At 54.0% G+C, this 22043-nt stretch overlaps 4 protein-coding genes across 5 annotated transcripts in view; 3 read left to right on the plus strand and 1 right to left on the minus strand.

Annotated features, from left to right (window-relative positions):
• Positions 1-96: 96 nt before the first annotated feature.
• On the minus strand, positions 97-3979 carry PARD6A (par-6 family cell polarity regulator alpha). Of its 2 annotated transcripts, none has more exons than XM_065733348.1 (3): positions 3893-3979; positions 3000-3222; positions 97-1112 (listed from the first exon to the last, which is right to left on the minus strand). In XM_065733348.1, exons 1-3 carry the CDS (start codon positions 3953-3955, stop codon positions 328-330), a joined length of 1071 nt encoding a protein of 356 aa, XP_065589420.1. In that variant the 5' UTR covers positions 3956-3979; the 3' UTR covers positions 97-327. The 2 variants fall into 2 exon arrangements, with proteins under 2 accessions (XP_065589420.1, XP_065589419.1); XM_065733347.1 differs by having other exon boundaries at positions 97-1115.
• A 1359-nt stretch (positions 3980-5338) lies between these two features.
• Positions 5339-9693, plus strand: HERPUD1 (homocysteine inducible ER protein with ubiquitin like domain 1). The gene is made up of 8 exons (XM_065734205.1): positions 5339-5482; positions 5633-5710; positions 5790-5861; positions 6839-6933; positions 7213-7335; positions 7820-8155; positions 8940-9045; positions 9511-9693. Exons 1-8 carry the CDS (start codon positions 5339-5341, stop codon positions 9679-9681), a joined length of 1125 nt encoding a protein of 374 aa, XP_065590277.1. The 3' UTR covers positions 9682-9693.
• Positions 9694-12418: 2725 nt separating this feature from the next.
• CETP (cholesteryl ester transfer protein) lies at positions 12419-17616 on the plus strand. Its single transcript, XM_065733352.1, has 17 exons — positions 12419-12563; positions 12988-13102; positions 13593-13727; positions 13829-13899; positions 14046-14133; positions 14228-14297; positions 14397-14457; positions 14759-14850; positions 15015-15194; positions 15495-15545; positions 15838-16005; positions 16177-16244; positions 16358-16400; positions 16486-16555; positions 16893-16978; positions 17089-17191; positions 17316-17616. Exons 1-16 carry the CDS (start codon positions 12419-12421, stop codon positions 17161-17163), a joined length of 1518 nt encoding a protein of 505 aa, XP_065589424.1. The 3' UTR covers positions 17164-17191; positions 17316-17616.
• A 689-nt stretch (positions 17617-18305) lies between these two features.
• Positions 18306-22043, plus strand: part of NLRC5 (NLR family CARD domain containing 5) — a 33032-nt gene continuing 29294 nt past the window's right edge. Inside the window, exons 1-2 of the mRNA XM_065733353.1 lie at positions 18306-18347; positions 21667-21855. Of these exons, the coding sequence (XP_065589425.1) occupies positions 21850-21855 (6 nt within the window). The 5' untranslated portion in view covers positions 18306-18347; positions 21667-21849. The remainder of the gene's footprint in view (positions 18348-21666; positions 21856-22043) is intronic.

Genomic DNA, 22043 nt, shown 5'->3' on the forward strand with positions numbered 1-22043 from the left:
AACACGAGTGCAGAATTGTTAAGGAAGCACCTGCCCCAGCCCACAGCACCAAACCCATTTGCTGTCCTGGAGGGAGACTTGCTGGCCCCTGCAGCGACGCAAACGATGGACAAACGGGGTGTTTTCTAGAAAAGGTTTTACTGTCCATTGCAATATATTACTTGATGATGCATGATTTGATAAAATAATTAAAAAACCCACGTGGTTGAAAGAAGGGAGGTGAGGGGCTCAGATGGGCAGTGCCTGGCAGGAGCAGGCCCCAGGGCAGGGACAGGGCAGGGTTAGCCCCGCTCGGCCCCATTGCCCCGGTGCCCACAAGCAGTCCGGCTATAGGGTGAGCAGGGTGCCGTCCTCCCGCACGCTGCCTCGGCCGGGGCTGCCATCGTGGCTGCCCAGGGACTGCAGGGAGCCCTGCGAGCTGTGTGGGGACAGGCTCTGCGGGAGGGGTCCGTCGGCAGGGCCCCCATTGGGGCAGCCCACGGGGCCGTAGTGGGGCACACCGTCGCTCTCGATGACCAGGTCGCCCTCCTCGTCGCTCTCGGCTGTGCTGTAGTTGCTGAGGTACTGTGAGGCCGGGCTGGGGGTCTGCTGGCTTGGGGTGCTGTCCGTGGACACCCCCGAGCTGCCCGAGGCCTTGCTGCTGCGGATGACGTTGTTGCGCTGGTTGGCCGGCTTGACGGTGATGATGAGGTTGTGGCTGTTGGCCACCATCATGTCCGTCACCTGGTCCAGGGACTTGCCGGCCACGTCGATGCCGTTGACCTCCAGGATCTCGTCGCTCACCGCCAGCAGCCCCGTGCTCTCCGCCAGGCCGCCCTTCACCAGGCGGGAGATGAAGATGCCGGGCACCTTCTCGACGCCCTGCGGGGCCACGCGCACGCTGACGCCGTCGCGGATGTAGAAGCCCAGCGGCTTGTCGGAGCCGTGCTTGTGGAGCCGCACGCGGCGGTGGGTCTCGGGCAGGATGTCCACGTCGATGATGGAGGAGATCTGGCGGAAGTCCTGGGGCATGCCGATGAGGAGGTGAGGTTTGGTCCGGTAGTGCGCGGGACGCAGCAGCCCCTTCTTCTTCCTCTGCAATGAGTTGGAGGCGAAGACACCGGCGTCCGACTCTGCTGCGGGGAGCAAAGGGGGATGCGGTCAGACAGCGTGACCTCGCCGATCTTCCCCACCAAGCTCTTCCTGTCTCCTCCGGGCCCATCTCCTGGGATTACCCAGCGTACACGCGGCTGGGATTAGTGGGATCGAGGCGGTGATTCAGCCTTAATCACACTTTAAGCCAAGCTCTGCAGTTTAACGCTTGAGCTGCCGGCTCCGCCAGCCTGGGGGCCGCTGCCGTGCCCTGGTTTGGGGCTGGGAGAGGGAGCCCACACGCAGCTCCCCACGTGTGACCCAATCCCTTATCTCTGTTGGAGCAGAGTGGACAGATCAGGGCCACAGAGCTCAGCCACGCCCAGAACCGGGTTGCTCATCTCCCAGTGCTCCATCCCAGGGCTGCAGTGTCCCCACAGCCCTGGACATCCCAACCCATGCATCCTGCCAGTGCTCCTTGTTCCACCCCCAGGCACTGCTATGCAGGATGGCTCTATCTCCCCCAGCCAACCGCTCTGGGGCTGTTCAGTGGGTGCCCTCCTTGGCTGCATCCCCTGGGCCCATTCTGGTTTCTCCCCACCCTTTTCCGTGGTGGAGCTCAGATCTGGATGCTGCGTTGCCACTGCATCCCTCCAGTGCCGCACAGGGGTTATCAGCACACTCAGTGCCTGCAGACCCAGCAGTCGTTCTGTCACCAATACAAAAAGCACCCAGTCCCAAAACGACCTCAGGAGGACGCTGAGAAAGCCCGGCCCCAGTGCCACAGCAAGGGGAAGGCAGCACACTGCAGCACCCATGGAAGGGGCTGCCAAGTGGAGGTGCTCCCTGCCAGCACCCAGATCCTGCTCTGGGCACGAGGGAGCCCTTGGCACCGCAGGGACATGGGATTTCTCCTAGGACGAGCTGGCCTGCCAGGGCTCCTGGGTTATAAATATCTCCCTGCACTCACCGCCTGCCTTATTTTTAGCTTGGGGAAGGGCGGTGGAGGCTTTCCCACAGCTATTTCAGCACATGGCTGCTCTCTGGGGGGCGAGAGGCAGCCGGGCTGTGCCGCTCAGCACCTTGGGGATGCACTGGGCATCCTCCTGCCCTTTCAGTGAGCCCGAGCCCAGCCCTGGGGCTGAGCACCCATCCCTAGCCAGGCACCACTGGGACATCTCCCCTTCCCCTACGTGTGGGTGGTGCCAAGGGGAGCCAACGTGTTGTGGCTTTTGCTTTTCAACTCCATGGTATTGGAGTTGAAAATCCACACATCTGGACACACTGTGTGCACATTCCCCGTGCACCCAGCGTGTGAAGGAGACTCTGCAGCTGCCTGTGCTCCTCAACAACCTGGGGACTGGTTTGACTACAGCCCAGCCCTGGGATGACCTGGATCCATTCTAAATCAGGCATGACTCACCCGGGGCTCGCTCCTGGCCTCTCTGTGTGCCCCTCTCACAACCCCTCTGCTGGGTTCCTGCCCTGTGCTGCAGCCCTGGTGAAGGAGGGGATGGTTTGGAGTTGCTTGAGTGGCCCCAGAAGAAACCCATACCCAGGGCATCCCCCATGCAGGAGCACAGGGAACTTGACTGAGTGGCACAACGTCACCCAGAGACTTTGGGCTGAGGATATGAGCTGGAGCCACCACAGTGCTCAGGATCCATCCCATGCAGCTGCACTTGGGACGCCGCTATCGCAGCTATTTCTCACCCCAGCACAGGGAAGCTGCTCTGCATGGAGCCCACACCATCCCAGATGCAAAAGCGACTTCCAAGAGGCAAAACACACGGGCTGAGTGGCCGCAGTGTCCCCTCCTCCCAAGCCATCCCCCAGCATCGTGGGAGGAACAGAGCCGGCACAGGGACTGCCGCTCACCCCGCGTACCCCAAGGGGTGGATCCCAGCCCTTCTCCAACTGACACTGACCCTTTTTCTGGATGATGACCCTGAGCAGGGGGTTGGCGGAGGACAGGGCCTTGTGGTAGTTGTCGTCGTTGTTGATGGGCAGCAGGTCGCCGTGCACGTCGGTGTAACCCAGCAGCACGTCCACACGGGGGATCTGGTGCACGCTCTGCAGGAGACGGTAGAAGTCCTGGAAGGTGCCCGCGCTGGAGCGCTTCATGGCAAAGCGGCGGAACTCAGCATCAAACTGCAGAGGAGGAGGAGGAAGAGGAGGAAGAGGAGATAAAGGTGGTGCAAGCTGGAGGAGGGTTAGCAGGACCCCAGCTGTTATTAACAGGGCATGAAGGTAGAGATGGGGAAGACACACGTGGGGACGCCGGGTGCATCCTTAAGGGCTGGCAGAGGCACATCTGGAGGAGGCACATCTGGGTGAGCACAGGGCTGGGGCTGGCAGAGGCACAGCTGGGCGAGGGTGCGCTGGGGGGGCGAGCGAGCACCCATCTGGATGCACACGCACATCTGGATGTGTGTGCACATCTGGATGCCCCCTCACGCCAGGGAGAAGGAAGGTGCGGGGATGCACATCTGGCCCGAAGCATTCCCGGCGTGACGTGTGTGCCGGCAGCACGCATCTAGCCCAGGTGTGCACATCTGCCCGAGGGCTGCCCCCGGCCCCCCCCGAGCCGCCCCCGCCTGGATGCTGCGCCCACCACCGCGCCGAGCGGGAGGACGGCCCCGTCCTCCAGCTACCGACCCCGCGCGGCGCTCGGAGCCGTGCCGCTACAGCACCGGGAGCGGAGCAGGGCCCCATCAGCACCGGCATCAGCACCGGCATCAGCACCGGCATCAGCACCGGCATCAGCACCGGCATCAGCACCGGCATCAGCACCGGCATCAGCACCGGCATCAGCGCTTACCTTGCTCTTGACCTCGATGACGGGCTCGGCGGAGCGCGCCGGCGTGCGGTGATGCTTGGCCATGCTGCCCGCACCGCACCGCCCCGCGCCGCCGCTCCCGCGGCCACGGGGGATTTTCACCGGCCATGACGTCACCGGCGGGCCGGCCGGGCGGCGCGACGCCATTGGTCGAGGCGGGGCTCGGGGGCGGGGTCAGCGCGGCGCGGCGCGCGGCCGCGGAGCGGAGGGGAGCGCGCTGACAACGTCGCCGTAGCAACGGGGGCGGGGCCGGGGGGGGGTGAGGGGACCCCCGCGGGCAGTGGGAGGTCGGGCATCGTGGGGCCGCGGGGGCATCAACCGGGGGACGTGCCGAGCCGGGAGGGGCCGCCCGCAAATCGGACCCTACGGCTGAGAGCCGTGTCCCAGCGCAATCTGAGCTCCGGCATCTCGGGGCTGTGCCCACCGGCCCCGGGAGCTGTTCCGGGCACGCCCTCGGCGGGTTTGCTCGCAGTGTAACAGTGCTGAGGTCAGACGGATAATCCCGCCGTCGCCGGGGTCGGCGCTGACGCAGGCGCTAGTGACGGAGGGCTCTCAGAGCCCTTCACCTCGGCGTCTGGCGAAGCGGGGTTCGTTGCTGCAGGACACGTGCCGGGCTTGGCTCCTGCTCTGAGCCCAGCCCGCGGGGTCAGGGCCTCGAGCTGGGCAGACACAAGGCCACAGCCACGTCCCTGCCCCCGTGGTCACCGCTCTGCGGGACGGCAGCGAGAGCTGCTAAGGGCTCGGCACCCCCGGGCCCTCCAGCACTCACTGTGCGCCCACCTGAGCAAAGGCCGCAGCCAGACCAGCAGCAGACGAAGCGCTTCAGCCTCAGCTGGGGCCGTTCCCAAGGGCGGCCTCGGGCACGGGGCTGGGCTTTCCCTGTCCCGAGGGCCGTGGTCCTCGCCTGACCAGGTGGGGTCACCTCAGGCCACGGCTGCAGCCCAGCTGCGGGCAAACGGCGGGGAGGGGCCTCGTCCCGTGCCGGGGCGGGCCCTGTCCCTCAGCCCGCACTCCCCACACGGCAGCTCCGCCGGGCCTGCTCCGGCCGGGGGACGGGGCTGTGTGCCCAGGCCTGAGGGGAAGCTGCGGCCCGAGGGGGCCAGTCCTTTGGGAAGTGGGGCTGGGGACACCACCACACCGCGACATCACCGCGACCCCGGCCCCGCTCCGCCGCAGCCCCAGGCGGGCCCCGGCCCGGGGTGGGGGTTACTATGGTGACGCGGCGCCGAGCGCTGGAGCCCCCTCCTCGCTCCGCCCCCTTCGCTCCGCACGCGAGGCTGCTTCCCATTGGCCCACGTGTCCGCCCCCTTTGTCCCGCAGCCAATCGCTTGCAGCCACCGCGGCCCTGCGGCTGGGCGGGGCGGAAGTGGGCGGGGCGCGGAGGTCGGCTATATAGCTGGCAGCGGGGGGCGACGCCATACGTGCGCCATGGTGGAGGTGGAGGAATTGTCGCTGTCGTTGTTGGTGCGCAGTCCCGCGCGGCGGCACCCCGACCTGCGGCTCCGCGCAGCGCCCGCGTGGAGCGTACGGCGCCTGAAGGCCGAGCTGCGCCGCCGCGCCCCCGGAGCTCCGGTACGGGCTGCGGAGCGGAGGGGGGGGCGGGCTGACGCAAGGCCCGGGCGCGGTTGCGGCACCGAGAGGGCTTGGGAGCGGGGGGCTGCGCGGGGCCGGGGTGCCGCTTGGTCCTGTGGGCGCTAATGCCATTCTTCCTTTTCCTTTAAGGCTGAGGAGGATCAGAAGCTGATCTACTGCGGGAAGCTGCTGCTGGACCATCAGTTCCTGCGAGAGTTCCTGTCTGGGGTAGGATCGCTGCTCCGTCCCGTGCTGAAGCACTCCGGCGCGGGGACGCTTCTCTAAACGTGTCCCTGTGTTTCTGCAGGAGGAGCTGCACGCTCTGCACTTGGTCTACAACCCGAGGACTCCCACAGATATCCCAGGGAGCGGCACGGAGGTAATTAAGCTGGGTTAAGGCACTGCTTATGTCTGTGGATGCCCATCAGTGCTGCAGGTGTTTGCTGCTAGTGCTGTGATTTTTGGTTTGTGGTTGCTGTGTGAGGTTGTATTTAGATTAAGCTCTGAAACAACTGATGGCTTGTCAGTATGGGTTTGGATGGTGCCTGTTAAGAAATACCTAAGGTATAAGGTAGCTGTAGTGTGCTGCCTGGAGGAGCACTGCTTTCTGCTCAGATCTGTTTTGCTTTATAATGCGTGGCCTGTCAGACTCGGGCTCAGTCACATAGAGGATGATGTGGTTGGTGGGGGCAGCTCTCATTGCTCTGTTGGCATGTGGGGAAGGAAAGACGTAGGTGAAGATGTGTTACCTGCCCTTTAGTGACTCAGATAGCAGAGGAGGAGCTAGATGGCTGGTCTCATGACTTACTGGCTCGAAGTGCCAGTGTTCAGACTCATTTCTTACTTCTAAGTGTATGTGCTGAAGTATGTAGAGGTACTTATGCTGCCTGTACTGAGCGACTTGAACTTTCCTACCCGTGTTGCCAGATGTGAGTCACCCTCTGAATGCTGTGCAGCTGTGTCACCACAGAACAGCTCTTGAATTATGTACTCCAGATGGGTGTGCAACCACAGACTTGTGGTAGCTGATAAGTTGGTCTGTCTCAAGCATGAATTCCTTGGTTTTTTTCTAATTGCACTTCTGTAACCAGATGGGACCTGAATGGGGGTTAAAAAACGTGAAATGCTGCAACATATGGTGTTTTATGTATAAGGCACTATTAAGGGGCTCTAAAATAAAGTTGGTGGTGCTTGTAGCACACTGTGGCACCTAGAGGAGCCTAGTGCAGAACAAAGGGTGTGAAATGGGTAACAGTACCTCTAAAATCAGAACTGTGCTCAGTGGAATGTAGTTGTTCGCATGAGGTTCGTGTGGTGTTCTCAGCAGTCCCTCAGGTAACTATGGTTGTCTCTTAGGTTAAAGCTGCTCAGCCAAAGCTGATGCCAGAAGCTAGACAGGACCCTGCTGCTGCCTCCTCAGGTGGTCAGGAATCAGCAGAAGCCAGTGTCAGGTAAGTTCATCTCTGAGACCCTCACTGTTGGGTGCCAGCTCTGATATGTACATTAAGGCATATGGGAGTGGGAAATAGACCAAAGGGGCTAAAGCTGTGTGAAACCCAGCGAACGTGGCACTGCTGTAGTAGCAAATCTTTTATTCATTGGGGAGAGATGTTCCAGAGGGAAGAATTTTTGTTTCAGTACAGGAAATAGCAGAAACTACTTAATGTCCTTTAATAAATGGCTCTTGTGGTTTTTTCTGGTATTTAACAAATGTGTTTAAATTTGCTCAGGCCTGAAACAGCTCAGCATCCTTTCCAAGCTGTGCCTCCAGGGTTTTCTGCATACACAACCTACAGCATGCTTCAGATGTCCTGGCTTCAACAGATCTATGCAAGGCAATACTACATGCAATAGTAAGTCTTCCTGAAGGTGCCAGTGGGAAGTAGAAACTGTAATAGGAGGAAATGCAGAAGAGGAAGGACTGTTTTCCTGTAGTGTAGTCAGAAGACTTAGTGCTCCACTGTTGTACTCTAATTTTCTGTAGAGAATTGAATTCTGCTGCTAAGTCTTAGCTCCTTACCATATTTTTGACTGCTTAAAGTAGTCCGCAGATGAGAAATTGGTCACAGAGATAAAGCTAAGAACTGTGGCAGCCTTCCAGAATAACTTCAGATTGATCCAGATACTTTTTTTTTTTGTAAAATGAAGTTATTGCTAATGTGAAAGTGTGGTTTGACTTGAAGTCATGCAAGTGTTGTCGCAGGCAGCCCTTGTGAAGCACCACCTTTTTGTCCTTGTATGTGGTCTGATTTTGTGCTTCTGAACTTTGAAGGTGGAGCAAGTTCTGAGTGTCTGTTCAGTGTGAAAAGATGTAAACCACATTTCTCTGTTTTTCAGCTTGGCTTCTGCTGCTGCATCTGCTGACCCATCCCAAGCACGGCGTTCTCAGGAGATCCCAGTGACACCCCCAGCTCCTCTCCCAGACCCATTTCCAGCACAAAACCAACCTGGGAACCAAAATGCTGCTCCGCAGGCTAATGTGGCCAACCAGAACTTAAGGATGAATGCCCAGGGTGGTCCTCTCATGGAGGAAGAGGAGGAGGGTGGCAATCGAGACTGGCTGGACTGGCTGTACTCTGCAACGCTATTCTATGTCTTTGTCAACATTGTCTATTTCTACTCCAGTGTCAGCAGATTCCTCCTGGTCATGGGTGGCACTGTTCTGATGTATCTGTAAGTGCATGGTTTGGATATTCGGTGTTGTCAAATGTTTACTGAAGTGCTGCACTCTGGGGGGGGGGTGAGCTTTATGATGTTACAGGGCTTGTATACCTGGTGAACCTCTCATCTCAGCCTGGTATACCTCAGCGTTTAGCAAAAATATAATTACAGCCCATGGGTTCAGAGTGGATGGGTGATGGTGAATCATCTTGCCCCATCTTTTGTGCTGAGGTTTCTGGTGTTGTTGACTTTCCTTTTAGGAAAACTGTTGGAAGCCAAGGCAGCTCTCAGCACAAAGGCCCCAGCAGCTCTGAAGTTCAGTGAAACAATTGACAAGTGCTTGAAATCTTGAAAGAGGGCCTTGGACCTTCTCTGTAAGCTGTGTAGCTGTGTGGGGTTTTGTTACCTTCTCAGGAGAGAAGACAAAGCTAAATATGTGATACGAGTTGCTTTTAAGTTGCTTTAGAAAGGAAAAACTGGGGATAAATCTCTTAAAAATACAGTACAGGTAGCCAGCCCTCAGGTGATGCTTTTGGTATGCCTGAGAGTGTCCCCTCGTACTCTGATCACCAGTGAGGTAATGATGCAGGCCTGTGAGTTTCTGTTGGTGGTCTCAGATGAAACTGCAGCAGCTTAAAAAAATGTGCTTCCATCTATGTGCACAAGGCTGATAGCTTCATCAGGACCTTGAACATACTGCTGATAATCCCCAAATGCAATGTTGTTGAATTACTGTGCTGTGGCAGGAAGGAGTTGTGTTAATGCTGGTTACACACAATCTTTTTGGCTTCCCCAGGCACCATGCTGGATGGTTCCCCTTCAGACAGCGACGAGCTCAGCCTTTCCCAGGTGACAATCCTCCTCAAGCTGCTGTAAACCAGGACCAGAACAATAACTTACAGGTATTGTTTTCTGAAACATGAGTATGAAATGCAGTTAACTGATTATAAAAGTAGAAAAAGTTCTCTAAATCTTTGCAGAGAAGTGTCTTTTGTATTGGAATAATCATCAGCCTGCTTCCTTTTGTGGAGTATTTATATGCTGCTTGTTATCTTCCTGTTGTTAGGTGTTGGAGAGTGGTCTGTCACTGTGCAAGTTCTGTAACTGAACTCGGGTCTGAGTCCTGCATTTCCAGTGACACTTGAGCTCATTGTCAGTGTTTGCTAAGTTAATAGCTGTGAAGGAAACACCTGACTAGATCAACTACATGTGAGTCTGTCCTGAGCAGTATGTTCTTACTTCAGTTATTTGTAGAGAAGCACTGTGTAGGTTTCTCATTCAGGTGGTGAAATTTGAGTGCAGTGCAGCTAGCAGCTGGTTCTTGTAATGCGTTTCTGCAGACTCTCATGGGATGCTCTTCCTTTCAGCAGGGAGGGGATGCGGCCAGAGCAGAAGAACCTGAGGTCCTTCCTGATGCAGGACAAGTTCTGCCAGAGCTGCCACAGGCCAACCCATCCCTCATGAGCACAGCGTGGCTGTTTTTCAAGACTTTCTTTGCATCCCTCCTCCCAGAAGGGCCTAGGCTGACCCGCAACTGACGTGGCACCATTTATGTGGAACATCGTTGAGCTTGAGTCCTGGGCAAATCAGCTCTGACTCCAAGACAGGAGGGAAGATGTGTGGCATTTCTCTGGCCTTCACTTCGGAAGCTGCAAGAAGCCTTAAGCTGCAATACCAGACGCAAGATGATTGCCCTCATTCCAAAGAACTTTCTTCCATAGCATTTATTGGGTACCTATGTAGAGGCTTGGCTTGGATTGTGAACTTGTGCACTAAATGCACAGGCTGTGAGCATGTGTGCAAAGACGTTAGAGAAGCAAATTGCTTCTTCTGTCTAATGTGATTCCTGTTGGAATGTTTCAGATGCTATTTAAATTACACTGAGTGTAGTATCTTAAATTGCTAGATGAGCATTAGCAGGTTTTTAGGAAAGATCTATTGTTAAATTGCTTCAACAATGTTAAGTTTTCCTTTGTAAATATTTTCCTATGAAAGATTCCTTGTGCCATTTCCTTGGCAAAAGGAGGACCTCGGGGGCAGTGACCTCAGCGGAGCTTCAGGCTTCAAATTGCCCAACTGAAGTCCTTCATACTTAAAGCTGATTTCTTCACTCTCAAATCACAGGAGAAGAGTTAAGTGCATCCAACTTTAATGAAAAATTTATACAAGACTTGCATTTCCTGCTTTCAGGTATAAAATCAAAGCAGACTGAGACCTGTATTCAGTCTAGATGCGTTTTCACTCTAGGGCAACTGTTGTATTTGTTTCCTTTGATTTCTGATGTGGTTAAGGGCTTTGATTCAATAAAATCTGCAGTCACTTGTATGTGCTGTACAGCAGAGCATGATATGTGGTCTGAACTTCTTGAAATTGAAAAGCTGTGAGGTTTGGGTCAATTCAGGGTAAGTCTTAATGGCATCAGTGAGTATGGGGGGGCTCCAGTGGACAGCTGGCCTTGTGCAGGGGGCAGGCTGATGTCCCTGTGCTGCCCTCGGGGCTGGTTACTCTAGGGCAGTGATGCTTGATGTATGTGGCACTGTTTGTAGGTGGAAGCTGCCTGGCCCTTCCCTTCCTGCAGGAGGTCAATGCCCTGCAGTGCTCTGACCTGGTGCTGGCTGTGGAGGAGCTGGGGATGGCTGAGAGGTGTTGGGGCAGGATGTGGCTCTGGTGCTGTGCTCTTCTGTTCTGGACCCCTTACTGAGGGGGAATTAAGAACAGGAGGGGGACCCAACTTTTCATGGGGTCTGGTAGAGAGAGGGCCATCAATGGGAGATGAAGTAAAATGTCAGGAATTCTTCACTTTGCTGCCCAAAGCTGTGGGTGCCCCAGGCCATGGATGAGCCCTGAGTTGGTGGGGGGCACCCAGCCCAGGGCAGGAGCTGGGACTGGGTGGGCTGTAAGGTCCTTTCCAACCTCAGCTGTTCTGTGATTCATTTACATGCTCTGAAAGTGATGCCCCCTATTTTGTTGTGCTGGCCCACAGTGTGAGGTGGATGTTGATGTGGCAGTAGAGGTTGGGCCTTCCCACCAATGTTCATTATATGCTGTTGTGCAGCACATGGCAGCAAAAGGGCAGCCTGCTCAAATGGCATCTGATGCATATGGAGCAAAGGTTCCATAGCATTTTTAAGGTTGGAAAAGAGCTCTTATGATCACAGAGTCCAAGCATCAACCCCTGCCCACTCCCAGCAGGACTTCCTCACTGGGACTGCTGCCTCCCTGTCTGTTAGAATGACTGAGAAAACCTTTATTTCTCTCTGTAGATAAACCATCCTGGAAACATCCCTTCTCCATGCACAAAAGAGCCTTTTTGAGAGGCAAGTATAAGCCTCCATTCCAAAATGAGTCCTCACCAAAAAGCCAGTGCTGGATCCTGGGTGGCATCTTTTCTCAAAGAAAAGATGCTACTGAGACTTATCCCCTTGGGCACTGCTGGGTCACTTCAGCCCTAACACTGGGCTAGAGGTGGTGAGCCAGCGGAGCTGTCCTCCTGGGTGGCACCAGGTGAACTCCTCCATGTGGAGGCATTACTTTCAGAGCAACCTACGTGTAACAGGACGGCTTTGCTGTTGCGGTAGTGCAGGCTGTGGATGCTCAGTTCCCCTGCAGGTCGCTGACCGGCAGTGCTCCCGCGGGTACTGGAGGTCGTTCACTTTCTCAACTCAGGAAGAAAACAAAGCACAGGGTGGGGGCTGCCGGACGTGGGCTCCTGGAGGAAACGTGCTCACCCCTCTGCTGGGGACAGGAGTGCTTTGCAGCACCCGGAGTTCTCACCTTCACCCACGAAACTGATGACCAAGGGAGGTGATCTGTGTGTCCTGCAGCTTGGTTTGTTTTTTTCCCAAGGTGCAGGGGTTGGTGATGTGCAGGGTAGGTGTCCACAAAGAGTGGGTTTGGGTTTCTAACCTTTCCTAAACATAGGTTTGCAGAGAAGTAGAAATACAAAGTGTGGTGAGTGCGTGTGTGTGTGTGGAGAGCCAGCGATGGGTGGGCTGGGGGCTGCTCCCTGCACTTTGTTGTACTCCCACTCTACATCCCATGTTCTCCTCTCACCGTGATGCAGTGCACCCCGAGTTACCGTGGCCTTGGCAGCTGCAGGAGGAAGACAACATGCAACCAGACAGGGTTCAAGGAAACTATAGAAAGATTAGGAAACGTGTGATGAGTTTTGATAAGTGGAGGAAGCAGGTCACGTCCTGCTCGGAGGTATGAAAGCAGCCTTCTCCACGCTCAAGAATCAGCTGCTGCTGTTGGCACGTGCTGTTCCAGCCGGGGATGCCGTGGGCTGGTGGGATGAGGCTGGGGACCACCAGGATCTTGCTGGTGCTCATCCATGCAGCAGCAGCCTGCGAGTTTGGGCCGGTCCCATACAGTGTCACTGGGATCGTCTGCAGGATGACCAAGCCCGCGGCGTTGCTGTGTGAGTGCTGCTGATTTAGGAGTATCTACATGGGGGTGTGGGTCGAACCATCAGCACTTATAGTGCTGCAACCTCACCTCCTGGGGTTGGACTGTAGCAGGGGAGAAGCAGGGGCAACTCTGCTACCACGGTTTGGGGTTTTATTGTGAGGGTTTGGGGATCTCGGTGCACAGGGGAGGAATTAGTGCTTCTGCAAAGGGTGGTCACTGCTCTGTCCCAGCCGCACTGATGGTGGAACATGCAGAGAATGATGCCAGGCTGAAGCAAGAGAAGGGACTTCTCGAGGGGAAAAAAATCCTGTACAAGAGACGATGTGTACCTGAGGCTGATATAGGCTTGGGTGAAACGCCCCTGCGGTGCTCCAATCCCAGGTGCAGCCAGGAGGTGGCATCTCGGTATCTTTGTCTTTTTCTTCCACTGACAGTGAACCAGGAGACAGCACAGCTCATTCAAATGGCGTTCAAGAATGCCAAATTCCCAAACATCACCGGGGAAAGGTCCATGCGGTTCCTGGGCACGGTGGCTTACACGCTGGCCAAGTGAGTACTGCTGCACTTGCACGCCATGGGAACAGAACAGGTCTGGGAAGGGAGCTCTGACCCAGCGATTCTCGGTGAAGGCAAAGATAGATGCACGTTACGATCCGTGCCTCTCGGAAACGTTATTTGTGCGTTGAGGCTGAGGCTGCCAGTATGTTGCTCAAGGTCCTTAAGTGCAGTAGAGGGGGAGGGAAATGCTGTGCCCTGGGCTGCTCCCGAGGCCACTGTCGATAGGTGGTGCCAAGCGCCCGCCGTGTGCACAAACAGCCGCCGGCACAGCGCTGCTTGGGTGCGCTTTGCGCTGAGGACGGCTGGGTCTCACGGTGTCGCCCACGGGCCAGCTATCGGGGATGACAGTGGTGCAAGCACAGGGTGGATCTCCGGCTGTGGCTGACGCTGAAGGAGAGCACTGACGTGAAGTTGGGAAGCGCGTCGCTCCGTGCTCCCAGCTTCGAGGGCTGGCCACAAGCCAGGTTCGCGTTGCTTTTAGCATCCAGGTCAGCGACTTGTCCATAGAGCAGAGCGAGGTGGAGCTCAAGGAGAATGATGCCATCGATATTGCCATCAAAAATGTGACAGCCTTCTTCAGAGGGACCCTGACTTATGGCTACGCAGGGGCCTGGTTGTAAGTAACCGAGGGCTGAGCACCCACAGCCTTGTGGTTGGGGTCATGCTGCACCCACGTGCATGTGCTGGTGCGGAATGTCCTCTCTTCTGCCCCCGCAGCCTGCAGCTCTTTCACTCGGTTGATTTTGAAATTGAGTCTTCCATCGACCTCCAGATAAACATAAAACTGAGTGAGTAACAGCTGTTGGCCACAAGCCACGGGGAGCAGCGAGCTGGGCTGTGGGCATCCAATGGCGCGTGGAGCTGGAGGTGTCCTCTGCTGCCCTGCACACATGGGCTGTCCCCAGCTGCCAGCTTTTCTTTTTCTTTCACGCAGTGTGCCAGGAGGAGCAGGTGGCTGCTGACGCCTCGGACTGCTATCTGTCCTTCCACAAGCTGACACTGCACCTCCAAGGAGACAAGGAGTGAGTCTGCTGCCCTGCAGCCAAGTTCCCCCTGCTCAGCTGCTGCTCCTGCTGCAGGGCTGCTGGCTGCCCCTGACTGCTCCCATCCCTGCAGGCCAGGCTGGCTGAAGCAGCTCTTCACGGATTTCATCTCCTTCACGCTGAAGTTTGTGCTCAAGAGAGAGGTATGGCTGCAAGATGACAGCCACAGGTTTTGGTGACAAGTAAAAGAATCCCCAAAACGAGGCAGTGCTGACGCTGAGGGTGCTCCTTTCCTCTTGCAGGTTTGCAGAGAAATCAATATCCTTGCCCAGGTGATGGCAAATTTTGTCCACGACATAGCAGGTAAGTACCCTTGGTTTTCTCCTTGTTTCCTTTACGTGCAGCTTAAGCATTTAAGTCCCAGCAGGACAGCAACCACATCCATTAAAACAGTCCCTCAGAAATGCATGGGATCCCAACAGGAGCCAGCAGCAGTGTGGGGTCAGCATTAGCTCTGGTAGGAGTGAGTCTCCCATCCCATCCCAGTGTGCATTCCTTTTACAGCTTCCAGGTCACCTTCTGCAGCAAGTCCTGGTGGTGAATGCTGCAAGCTCTGCTGCTGGTGCTGTTTTCAGTGTAAGGCTTTTGTGCTTTCTCCCGGCAGAAAATTTTGTCCGAGATGAGGCCATTGGACTTGATATCTCCCTTGCGTCAGATCCTTTAATTAAAGCAAATTATCTAGAATCACATCACAAGGTAAAGTAACGCAGGCTGCTCGGGCACCAAAGGTTTCCTGCCTGTGCTGTTTGAGTCCAGCAGCCCTTCACCTCGCCACCTCTGCTGGCAGATGCAGGTGATGACATTTCATCCTGTCTCCCTGCTGCACGTCCATGCCCCATCACGGTTGCTTTCCATTCAAGGGCCTCGTCCTGTACAAGAACTACTCTGACGTCCTCAGTGACTCTGTCTTCTCTCCGTCGCTGCTGTCGGAATCCCGAATGCTGTACTTCTGGATGTCCGAACACATCCTCAACTCCCTGGCTTCAGCAGCTTTCCTAGATGAGCGCCTGGTGCTGACCATCAGAGGGGAGAAGCTGCAGGTGACTTGCAGGGGTGGCTCCCCCGTGTTACGTGTGCATCTGCTCAGGAATCAGTACGCTCATAACAAGTGCACGCTAGCAGGTAGTGCCATCCCTAGAGGGACAACGTCAGCTGATAGAAAACATGTCTTCTGAGTTGTAAAGCAGTGTGATTTTTCTGTGGTACTCAGAATGGTTGAGGAGGAACTGTGCCTCTGGCTGCAAGCCACACGTGCATGTTCTGCCACATCTGGGCTGCCCTGTGGCTAACAGCAACATCCTCTTTATTTTTAACCACCTGTTTCTGCTTTGTTTCTGAAGGCCCTGTTTGAATTTGAAGACACGGAAGCTCAACAGAAGGCAGTGCATTTGGTAAATTTGGGTCCTATTCAGAGCATATTGTGTCCTTCCCTGCATGACTTCAAGAGTTTTAGGTCAGGCTGATGGAGAAATCAGAGGCTGAAGGGGAGATTGTTGTGTTTTGAAGGATTTCTCCACCCTCCAGGTTGACACAGGGTCTCTGAAACCCAGCTGAGCTGCTGGCCTCTTGTGATCTGGGGGAGGAACTGGGAGCAATAAAGGGGATAAACTGTATGGGAAATTGGTATGAGATTGGGAAGTGGTATGACAAAAGCCTGACTTCAGTTGTTCCTTATTTGACCAGATTTTCCAAGGCAACTCCTATAACGACTCTGTGGCCAAGGTGTGGAGTCTCACCCTTCCTGAAATCACTCTCCAGCCCGAAGGGACAGTTGTGAAGTCGTTGGTAGCAGCAGAGATCAGCATTTTTCCCCCGGGAGAAGAGCCCTTGACAGTCCTGTACATGGAGAAGGTCAGTTCTTGCATCTCCTGTCTGCCAGGACCTTTGGCCAGGTCGCTGGTAACATCTGGAGATGAAGCCAGAATGCATTAAACTCCGGATTATAGAAAGCAAACCAGAATATCCAGATAAGAACTCCCTGCTGTAAGGTGAGTGGAGTTACCTCTGTTCATCTCTGCACAGGAAATCACAGTCACTATCCAAGCTGCCTACGCAGAAAAGAAACTCATTCTGCGCCCTCTGGATTCCAGGTGAGGGCTGGAGTTTAAGTATTTCATTGCTTCATTTAGACCCCGTCTGAAAGCAGTATAATAAAGATTTCTGCACCCCCTATTCCTGTTTTCTCCTTTTTTCCTTCTCTCAGGATAGAGTTTAAAGTCTTTAACTGCACAGCTGACCCAAGTGGAGTAAGTCCTAAGCAAGTATTCTCTAGGCCATCTGTTGCTGAACTGCAACTTGAAGACCTTTCTGTATGAATTGTGTGGCTTTCAGAATGACCAGTCCATAAGAAACTTCCTGCAGAAGATGATCTCAGCTGTTGGGATCCCAGAAGTGATTTCAAGTGAGTTTTCTCTTCAAGGAAGTGCTAAAGTACTCTGTAAAGCCCTTACTATCAGATCTCCTCAACCAATTTATTGAAGAAGTATGCTAATATCTCCCACATCTTGGTGGTGGGGGGGGAAGAGGGGATGGAATGCCAATTTTCATGTTGCTGAGATGGGTTTCTGCTAGATTAACTGGGAAATGGGAACGGCTGGGATGAGAGAAAGGGAGTTTTCTGACAGGCTGGAGGTTGTGGAGCACTGATGCACAGTTAGCTTGGGGCACAATAAGGTTACGGGAAATGATGCAAGCCAGGATGACTGTACCGTAACTGGGTGGTTTTACCAATCCTGTAGCGATTGAACCAGCTTTAAACTCACTGATGAACAGCAAAGGGCTTCATTCGTTTGAGATTAAAAATCCTGAGATCATCACAAGAAAGGTAAGCAGAGTTCAGAAATACCTGGCTCTTAAAGCCTTTTAATGGGAGTATGATCATAGCGACGAAGCATACAATACTAATATAATTTTTTTTTTCTCCTGCCTTTTTAGAGATACTTAATTGTACAGCTTGACTTTAGCTTCCCAGATCACTTGCTGCTTAAGTTTCTCAAGAAAACGTTTTAGAGCCAGTCTCCTTGTACAAGCAGACGGGGTATGAAACAAAATACAGGTTAATCTGAATCAGATTAGTTCTGATGAGAATCTGATGAATCTGATGAGTTTTGCTTTATTTTCCTGAGACATGCTCCAGTTTCTGTGCAATTGTATCTCCACAGAGACTTCTCTCTCCAAAGATCTTGACACCTTCATACCTTTGCTATGTCGGGATCTTTAAAGGAGATCCCACGGAGCTTACAAGTGAGGGTTGGATTCTTGAAGGCTGTGGACACTGGGTTAACGCTCGGAGCTAGCACTAAGAGCTTTGCCCATCTTTTGGCACCTCTCTTGTATGGCTGAAGATGTGAGTTTGGAGAGCAGTACGTGAACACAGGGACCTCATGTCCTGGCTACACAGAACACTGCGGGCAAATTGTGCTCAAGCTGTTGAGTAAACTTGACAAAAGTAATAAAAGTGATAAGGAAGGAAGTGTAAGTGTCGATTCAGACAACAGGTTCCTGTCCTCGTTTATCTGGAGGGGCTCAGCTCTTCTACTCTATCCGCTCGTGGTTCAGTGCTTTGCTCGGAAGAGCTCGAAATGCCAAATATAAGAATGTAGTGACGGTCCCATTAGCAAAGGCAGATCTGAGTGAAGCGTGCGACTTCCACGGTGACATGGGGGCGGCTGGGAGCGGCTTCTCAGCCTCTATGGGCACAGGGGCTGCGGACGTCCACATGTGAGAGCCCGCTCCTTTCCCATCCTTGTCCCACGCGACGGCCGTGTGACAGCCTGGTGCCCACAGCGGTGTGGAAAAGGACACCATGTCCCTCTGCCAGCAGTGGGCTCAACCATCGGCCTCCACAGCACCGCGGGAGCTGTGACACGGCGGCCTCGAAGCAGCCCAACTACCAAGTGCCAACGCTGCACCGCGGTGCTCGGAGGGGACGCCTCCAGCCCGCAGGCACCGCCTGCCGAAGCCGCGGGTGCCAGGAGGGGACCGGGGGAGCAAGATGGCGGCGGGCGCTGAGGGGACGGCGAGCGCGGGCCGGGGGCGGGGCGGCGCGGGGCAGCTCCTGGCGCGGAGCCGGGGCCGCCGCACCACGTGCTTTCCCGGCAGAGCGGTTCGCGGTGCCGCGGTTTCACTTTTGTACACAGCCGCGGTGCGGCGGCCGCGAGCATCGATAGCTGTGGGGATCGTCCGACGTTTGGGTGAGTGCCCCCGGAGACCGTGCGGGGATGCGGGGTCACCCTCCAGCTCCTCCCTCCGTCCCTCTCTTCCTCCGATCCCCTTCGCGTGCGCGGTGCAGTGAGGATGGAGGAGATGCGCTGGGCATCTCCAGAAGCGGTCGGGCTGGTGGTGGCCCGGGGCTGGTGGCCATCGTGTGCCATGACTGTGGTCACGGTGTATGGGTCGCCCGGGGTGGGACTGTGCAGTTTGGCACACATGTTCCTCTGTGACTCGCATCCCCTCGTCCCATGGTGGTGTTGCGTGGCCTGGTGGCAGTCTGGTGACCAATGCTCTGCCCTGCGCTTTCTGCTGTCCCAAACGGAGGTGGGAAGCACAGCTTTGCTCTCCAGTGCTCTATTGGGCCGAGCTTCCTTCCCCACCAGAAGGATTCATTCCAGAAGTACCAGAATCGGTTGCTTCAGCCTGAAGGGAGAAAGGCTTTTTGTGCCCGTGAGGTGAGGTGAGGTGAGGGGCTTTCAGGGGGCAGGAGAAGCATTTGCGCCCTTAGACCTGTCCAGCTGCCCTGGGCCGACTGCTGGCCCCACATCGATGGCATTTTGCATGGAGATGGGGTCAGCACTGCCCATGGGTCGCCCCAGCCCCATGCTCCAGGCCGCTGTACCCCCGGCCACCCTTTGTGGGCCTTGTTGGATCTGGGTTTTGGTTTTATCTTTCCCTTTTTCCAATGAGTGGACTTTGAAGCAGCGTAGCGTGCTGCCTTGCTGGATCTCTGAGCATGCACTGAAATGGGAAATTTTTCTTCAAGCCATCCATGCCTGCTCTGTTCTCCCTTAGATCTGGTTCCTGCTCCAAGGGAAACAAAGGCCACTTTTTTTTCCTCATTGATGCCACAGGAATAGTGAATCAGTATTTCCCTTTCCTCCAGCATAACCAGGGGTTTTTCATATAAATAACAATATTTCCATTGCAAGAGCCTGAACCAAACCAAGGAAAGAATAATTCTGGTGAAAGTTTGCCCTCTGAACTACAGAACTGTTAAGATTGGAGACGACCTCTCTGATCAATGAGTCCACCTACCACCAACTTGCTCACTAAATCATTCCTTTGGAGCAGTTGCTGAATACTTTCCCTACATCACCACCTGGCTGTGGATTCCGGGAAGGGATAATTTCCCTGTGTTGTTTTTGTTGTGTTGTGGCATATCTGATTTGTTTAATCACGGATGCGTTGTCACTGGGGGAATTCCTGGTTATTCTAACTTTCAGTTTGCACTGTTTTCTGCTCTCTAAAAGTCCCAGAGGGCACTGAAAGGAGAGCGGTAAGTAGCAGTAGGCACTATCTCCCTGCTCCCTTGTGCTTTAGCTTCTCCTGGGGCTTTTGCTGCTGCTGCTTTGCTTCTGGCTGAGTCGCACAGCTTCCACAGAGCACACAAGAAGTCAGTCCATCTGCAAAAAGGGAGCTTCACTTTTTGGGTGTATTTGTGGTGGCAGGGAAGGGTGCATGTGGCGAGGTGGGGGAGTGCGTTTTTGCACCGCGTTTCTGCTGGTGCATTTGAAGAACAAGGTTTAAAGGTTTTATTCCCCTTCTCTGGATGCTTTGTTTGTGCTTTATATTGAGCACATTTCACTGCAGGTTGCTGCTTCCCATAATTTCTGGTGGTTGGACAGTAGCAGAAGAGATGTGCTTTCACTTTCAGCAGACTTTTCAGTGTTGTTTTGTCCCCAGGGATGAATCATGTTAATTCATGTGTCTGCTCGTTGCCTGAACAGCTTTCAGTTGTTACTGATGCTGAGGTCTGGTTAGTATTATTGTTTTCAGTATTAAGTAGGTAGTTCTCAGCCAGCTGGGGAATGAAATCAGCGCATTGCTGTCTGCAGAGTTCTGTGTGGGAAGCAGGAAAGCAGATGACATTCAGTAGCACTAACTGGTCAGGCTGCTGGAATTGAATTTGGTTATGCAGGAAACCCTTTTACTTCAAAGTTTATTTTGAATGGCAGCTTCTATTTGAACACAGGTTATGCCTTGTTTTTTGCCATTTCAGTGGGATCTTTTTTGTTCTTGTTAGAATAGAGGGGATTTGTACACTGTGGGGATTTTATCCCTGTTTTGATGGATCCCAGAGCTGCCTTGATTATTGTGTGATGCGTTCTGGAAGTATGGTCTGGGGTGGGAACCCAGGCACGGTAGCACTGCAAAAAAGACTTAGTTATGCCAGTGTATGGTGGTACTGCACAATAGACAACCGGCGCCACTGGAACCCCACTTACTATAACCCTTAGATCCTGACTCATCAGCCTGTTGTTCACCCATTGCATTGTGTATTTCCTAGCTGTATGGTAGCTGTATCCGGAAGAATAGCATGAAAAATAGTATAAGGAACAAATGAGAAAACTATTCAGCCTAGCAGGATTCCACCCAAACTACTCTATTCAACACTGTTAGCAGCTTTTTGCCCTTATGCTGAGCTATACTGGCCCCTATCCCATCCCCAGTCCTGCTCTCACCTGCCTAAACTCAGACCTCCCAGGGTACACTTCTGCTGGGTTTTAGGGCCATTCCCTCAAACCCAGCTTTTTACATGTGCAAAGCAGGACATAGAAGGAGAGTATTTCTTTTAGCAAGCCACTATTGAATGACTATAGGTACCCAAAGTCTGATGCTAAACCATGTTGGCAGCTTGAAGGTGGAATTCTTTCATTTGTTTTGTTTTTGTGCACCAAACATGGTGTAGTTTTGGACCTGGAGGGAGCATCCACTCCAGATACAAGACAGTGAGTCAGTGGGGGGTTCTGTTTTGCAAAGATGGTAGTGGTAGTGGTAGTTGGAACTGGCTTTAGACATCAGAGTAGGTCAGCAAGGTGCTAGGGGCAGCCCAGTGGCATGGTCCTAATGCTACCTTATCTGTGCTGGGGTTTTGCTGTGTTTGGAGGTGTGTGGATGGTGAATTCATCTCTTTCCTCATCCCTTTGTTTGCAGTCAGGTTGGCTGGACACCAGTCAGGTTGACTGAGATGAGCAGCTCAGGTCAGGCAGTGACGCCAGGAAAGCTGTGAGTCCCTTGAAGTGTTCTTGTAAAGCCTGTCTTCTTCATCTGTGCCTCGCACAAGACTGAGTCCTGTGTTTTCATCACACCAGTAGCAGATTCTCAGATGTCCAGACTTGGTTGGTCTCATATGATTTGAGCTGGAGAGCATCCAGAGATGGATGATTTCAGAGATGGAGAGCTCCACAGCTGACCCCAGGACCAAGGGGTCCTTCAGAATCTGTCACCTGTATAGCTTCCTGTGCCTTTTCATGTCTACTCTGCTGTTCACGTCTGCTCTGTTCTTGTTTCTCCTAGGGATTCACATCAAGTGAGGATGCTGCATATAGGCACACACCATGTGTTGGGGTGTTGCTGTGTGCTGAAACTCTGCTACTAGTAGACCACTTTGTAGGCAGGATATGGAGGATTTCACCTTTGTATTTGCATATGCAGCTGGATTGCTCCTTGGACACCTGAAAGGAGGCTGACTGCACAGCAATGCAGGTAGGAGAATGTGTGTGCATGGCTTTGCTGATGGAAGGAAGTGGAAGCAGAGATGTATTGCTCATCTCCACTAAATGAGTAGCAGGAATAGCTTTGTGAGCCCTTGGAGGTGGGAAATATCTTACTCTTCAAGTCCCAGGCCTCCCTAGAGGAGCTGCTGCATGCAAAAGATGCCTGTGGTGTTATAT

Source organism: Cyrtonyx montezumae, unplaced genomic scaffold, assembly GCF_038088225.1.
Source record: "Cyrtonyx montezumae isolate F1298 unplaced genomic scaffold, pur_monq_1.0 scaffold_17, whole genome shotgun sequence".
NCBI classification, from domain to species: domain Eukaryota; kingdom Metazoa; phylum Chordata; class Aves; order Galliformes; family Odontophoridae; genus Cyrtonyx; species Cyrtonyx montezumae.

Excerpts from the sequence above, each read along its gene's own strand:
- PARD6A (XM_065733347.1), bottom strand. The coding sequence starts at position 3,955 with ATGGCCAAGCATCACCGCACGCCGGCGCGCTCCGCCGAGCCCGTCATC. Across the intron at positions 3,223-3,892 it reads TCATCGAGGTCAAGAGCAAG|TTTGATGCTGAGTTCCGCCG; the intron begins GTAAGCGCTGAT and ends CCTCCTCTGCAG. Across the intron at positions 1,116-2,999 it reads GGTCATCATCCAGAAAAAGG|CAGAGTCGGACGCCGGTGTC; the intron begins GTCAGTGTCAGT and ends TGCTCCCCGCAG.
- HERPUD1 (XM_065734205.1), top strand. The coding sequence starts at position 5,339 with ATGGTGGAGGTGGAGGAATTGTCGCTGTCGTTGTTGGTGCGCAGTCCC. Across the intron at positions 5,711-5,789 it reads TGCGAGAGTTCCTGTCTGGG|GAGGAGCTGCACGCTCTGCA; the intron begins GTAGGATCGCTG and ends GTGTTTCTGCAG. Across the intron at positions 5,862-6,838 it reads TCCCAGGGAGCGGCACGGAG|GTTAAAGCTGCTCAGCCAAA; the intron begins GTAATTAAGCTG and ends GTTGTCTCTTAG.
- CETP (XM_065733352.1), top strand. The coding sequence starts at position 12,419 with ATGCCGTGGGCTGGTGGGATGAGGCTGGGGACCACCAGGATCTTGCTG. Across the intron at positions 12,564-12,987 it reads CAAGCCCGCGGCGTTGCTGT|TGAACCAGGAGACAGCACAG; the intron begins GTGAGTGCTGCT and ends TTCCACTGACAG. Across the intron at positions 15,546-15,837 it reads AACAGAAGGCAGTGCATTTG|ATTTTCCAAGGCAACTCCTA; the intron begins GTAAATTTGGGT and ends TTATTTGACCAG.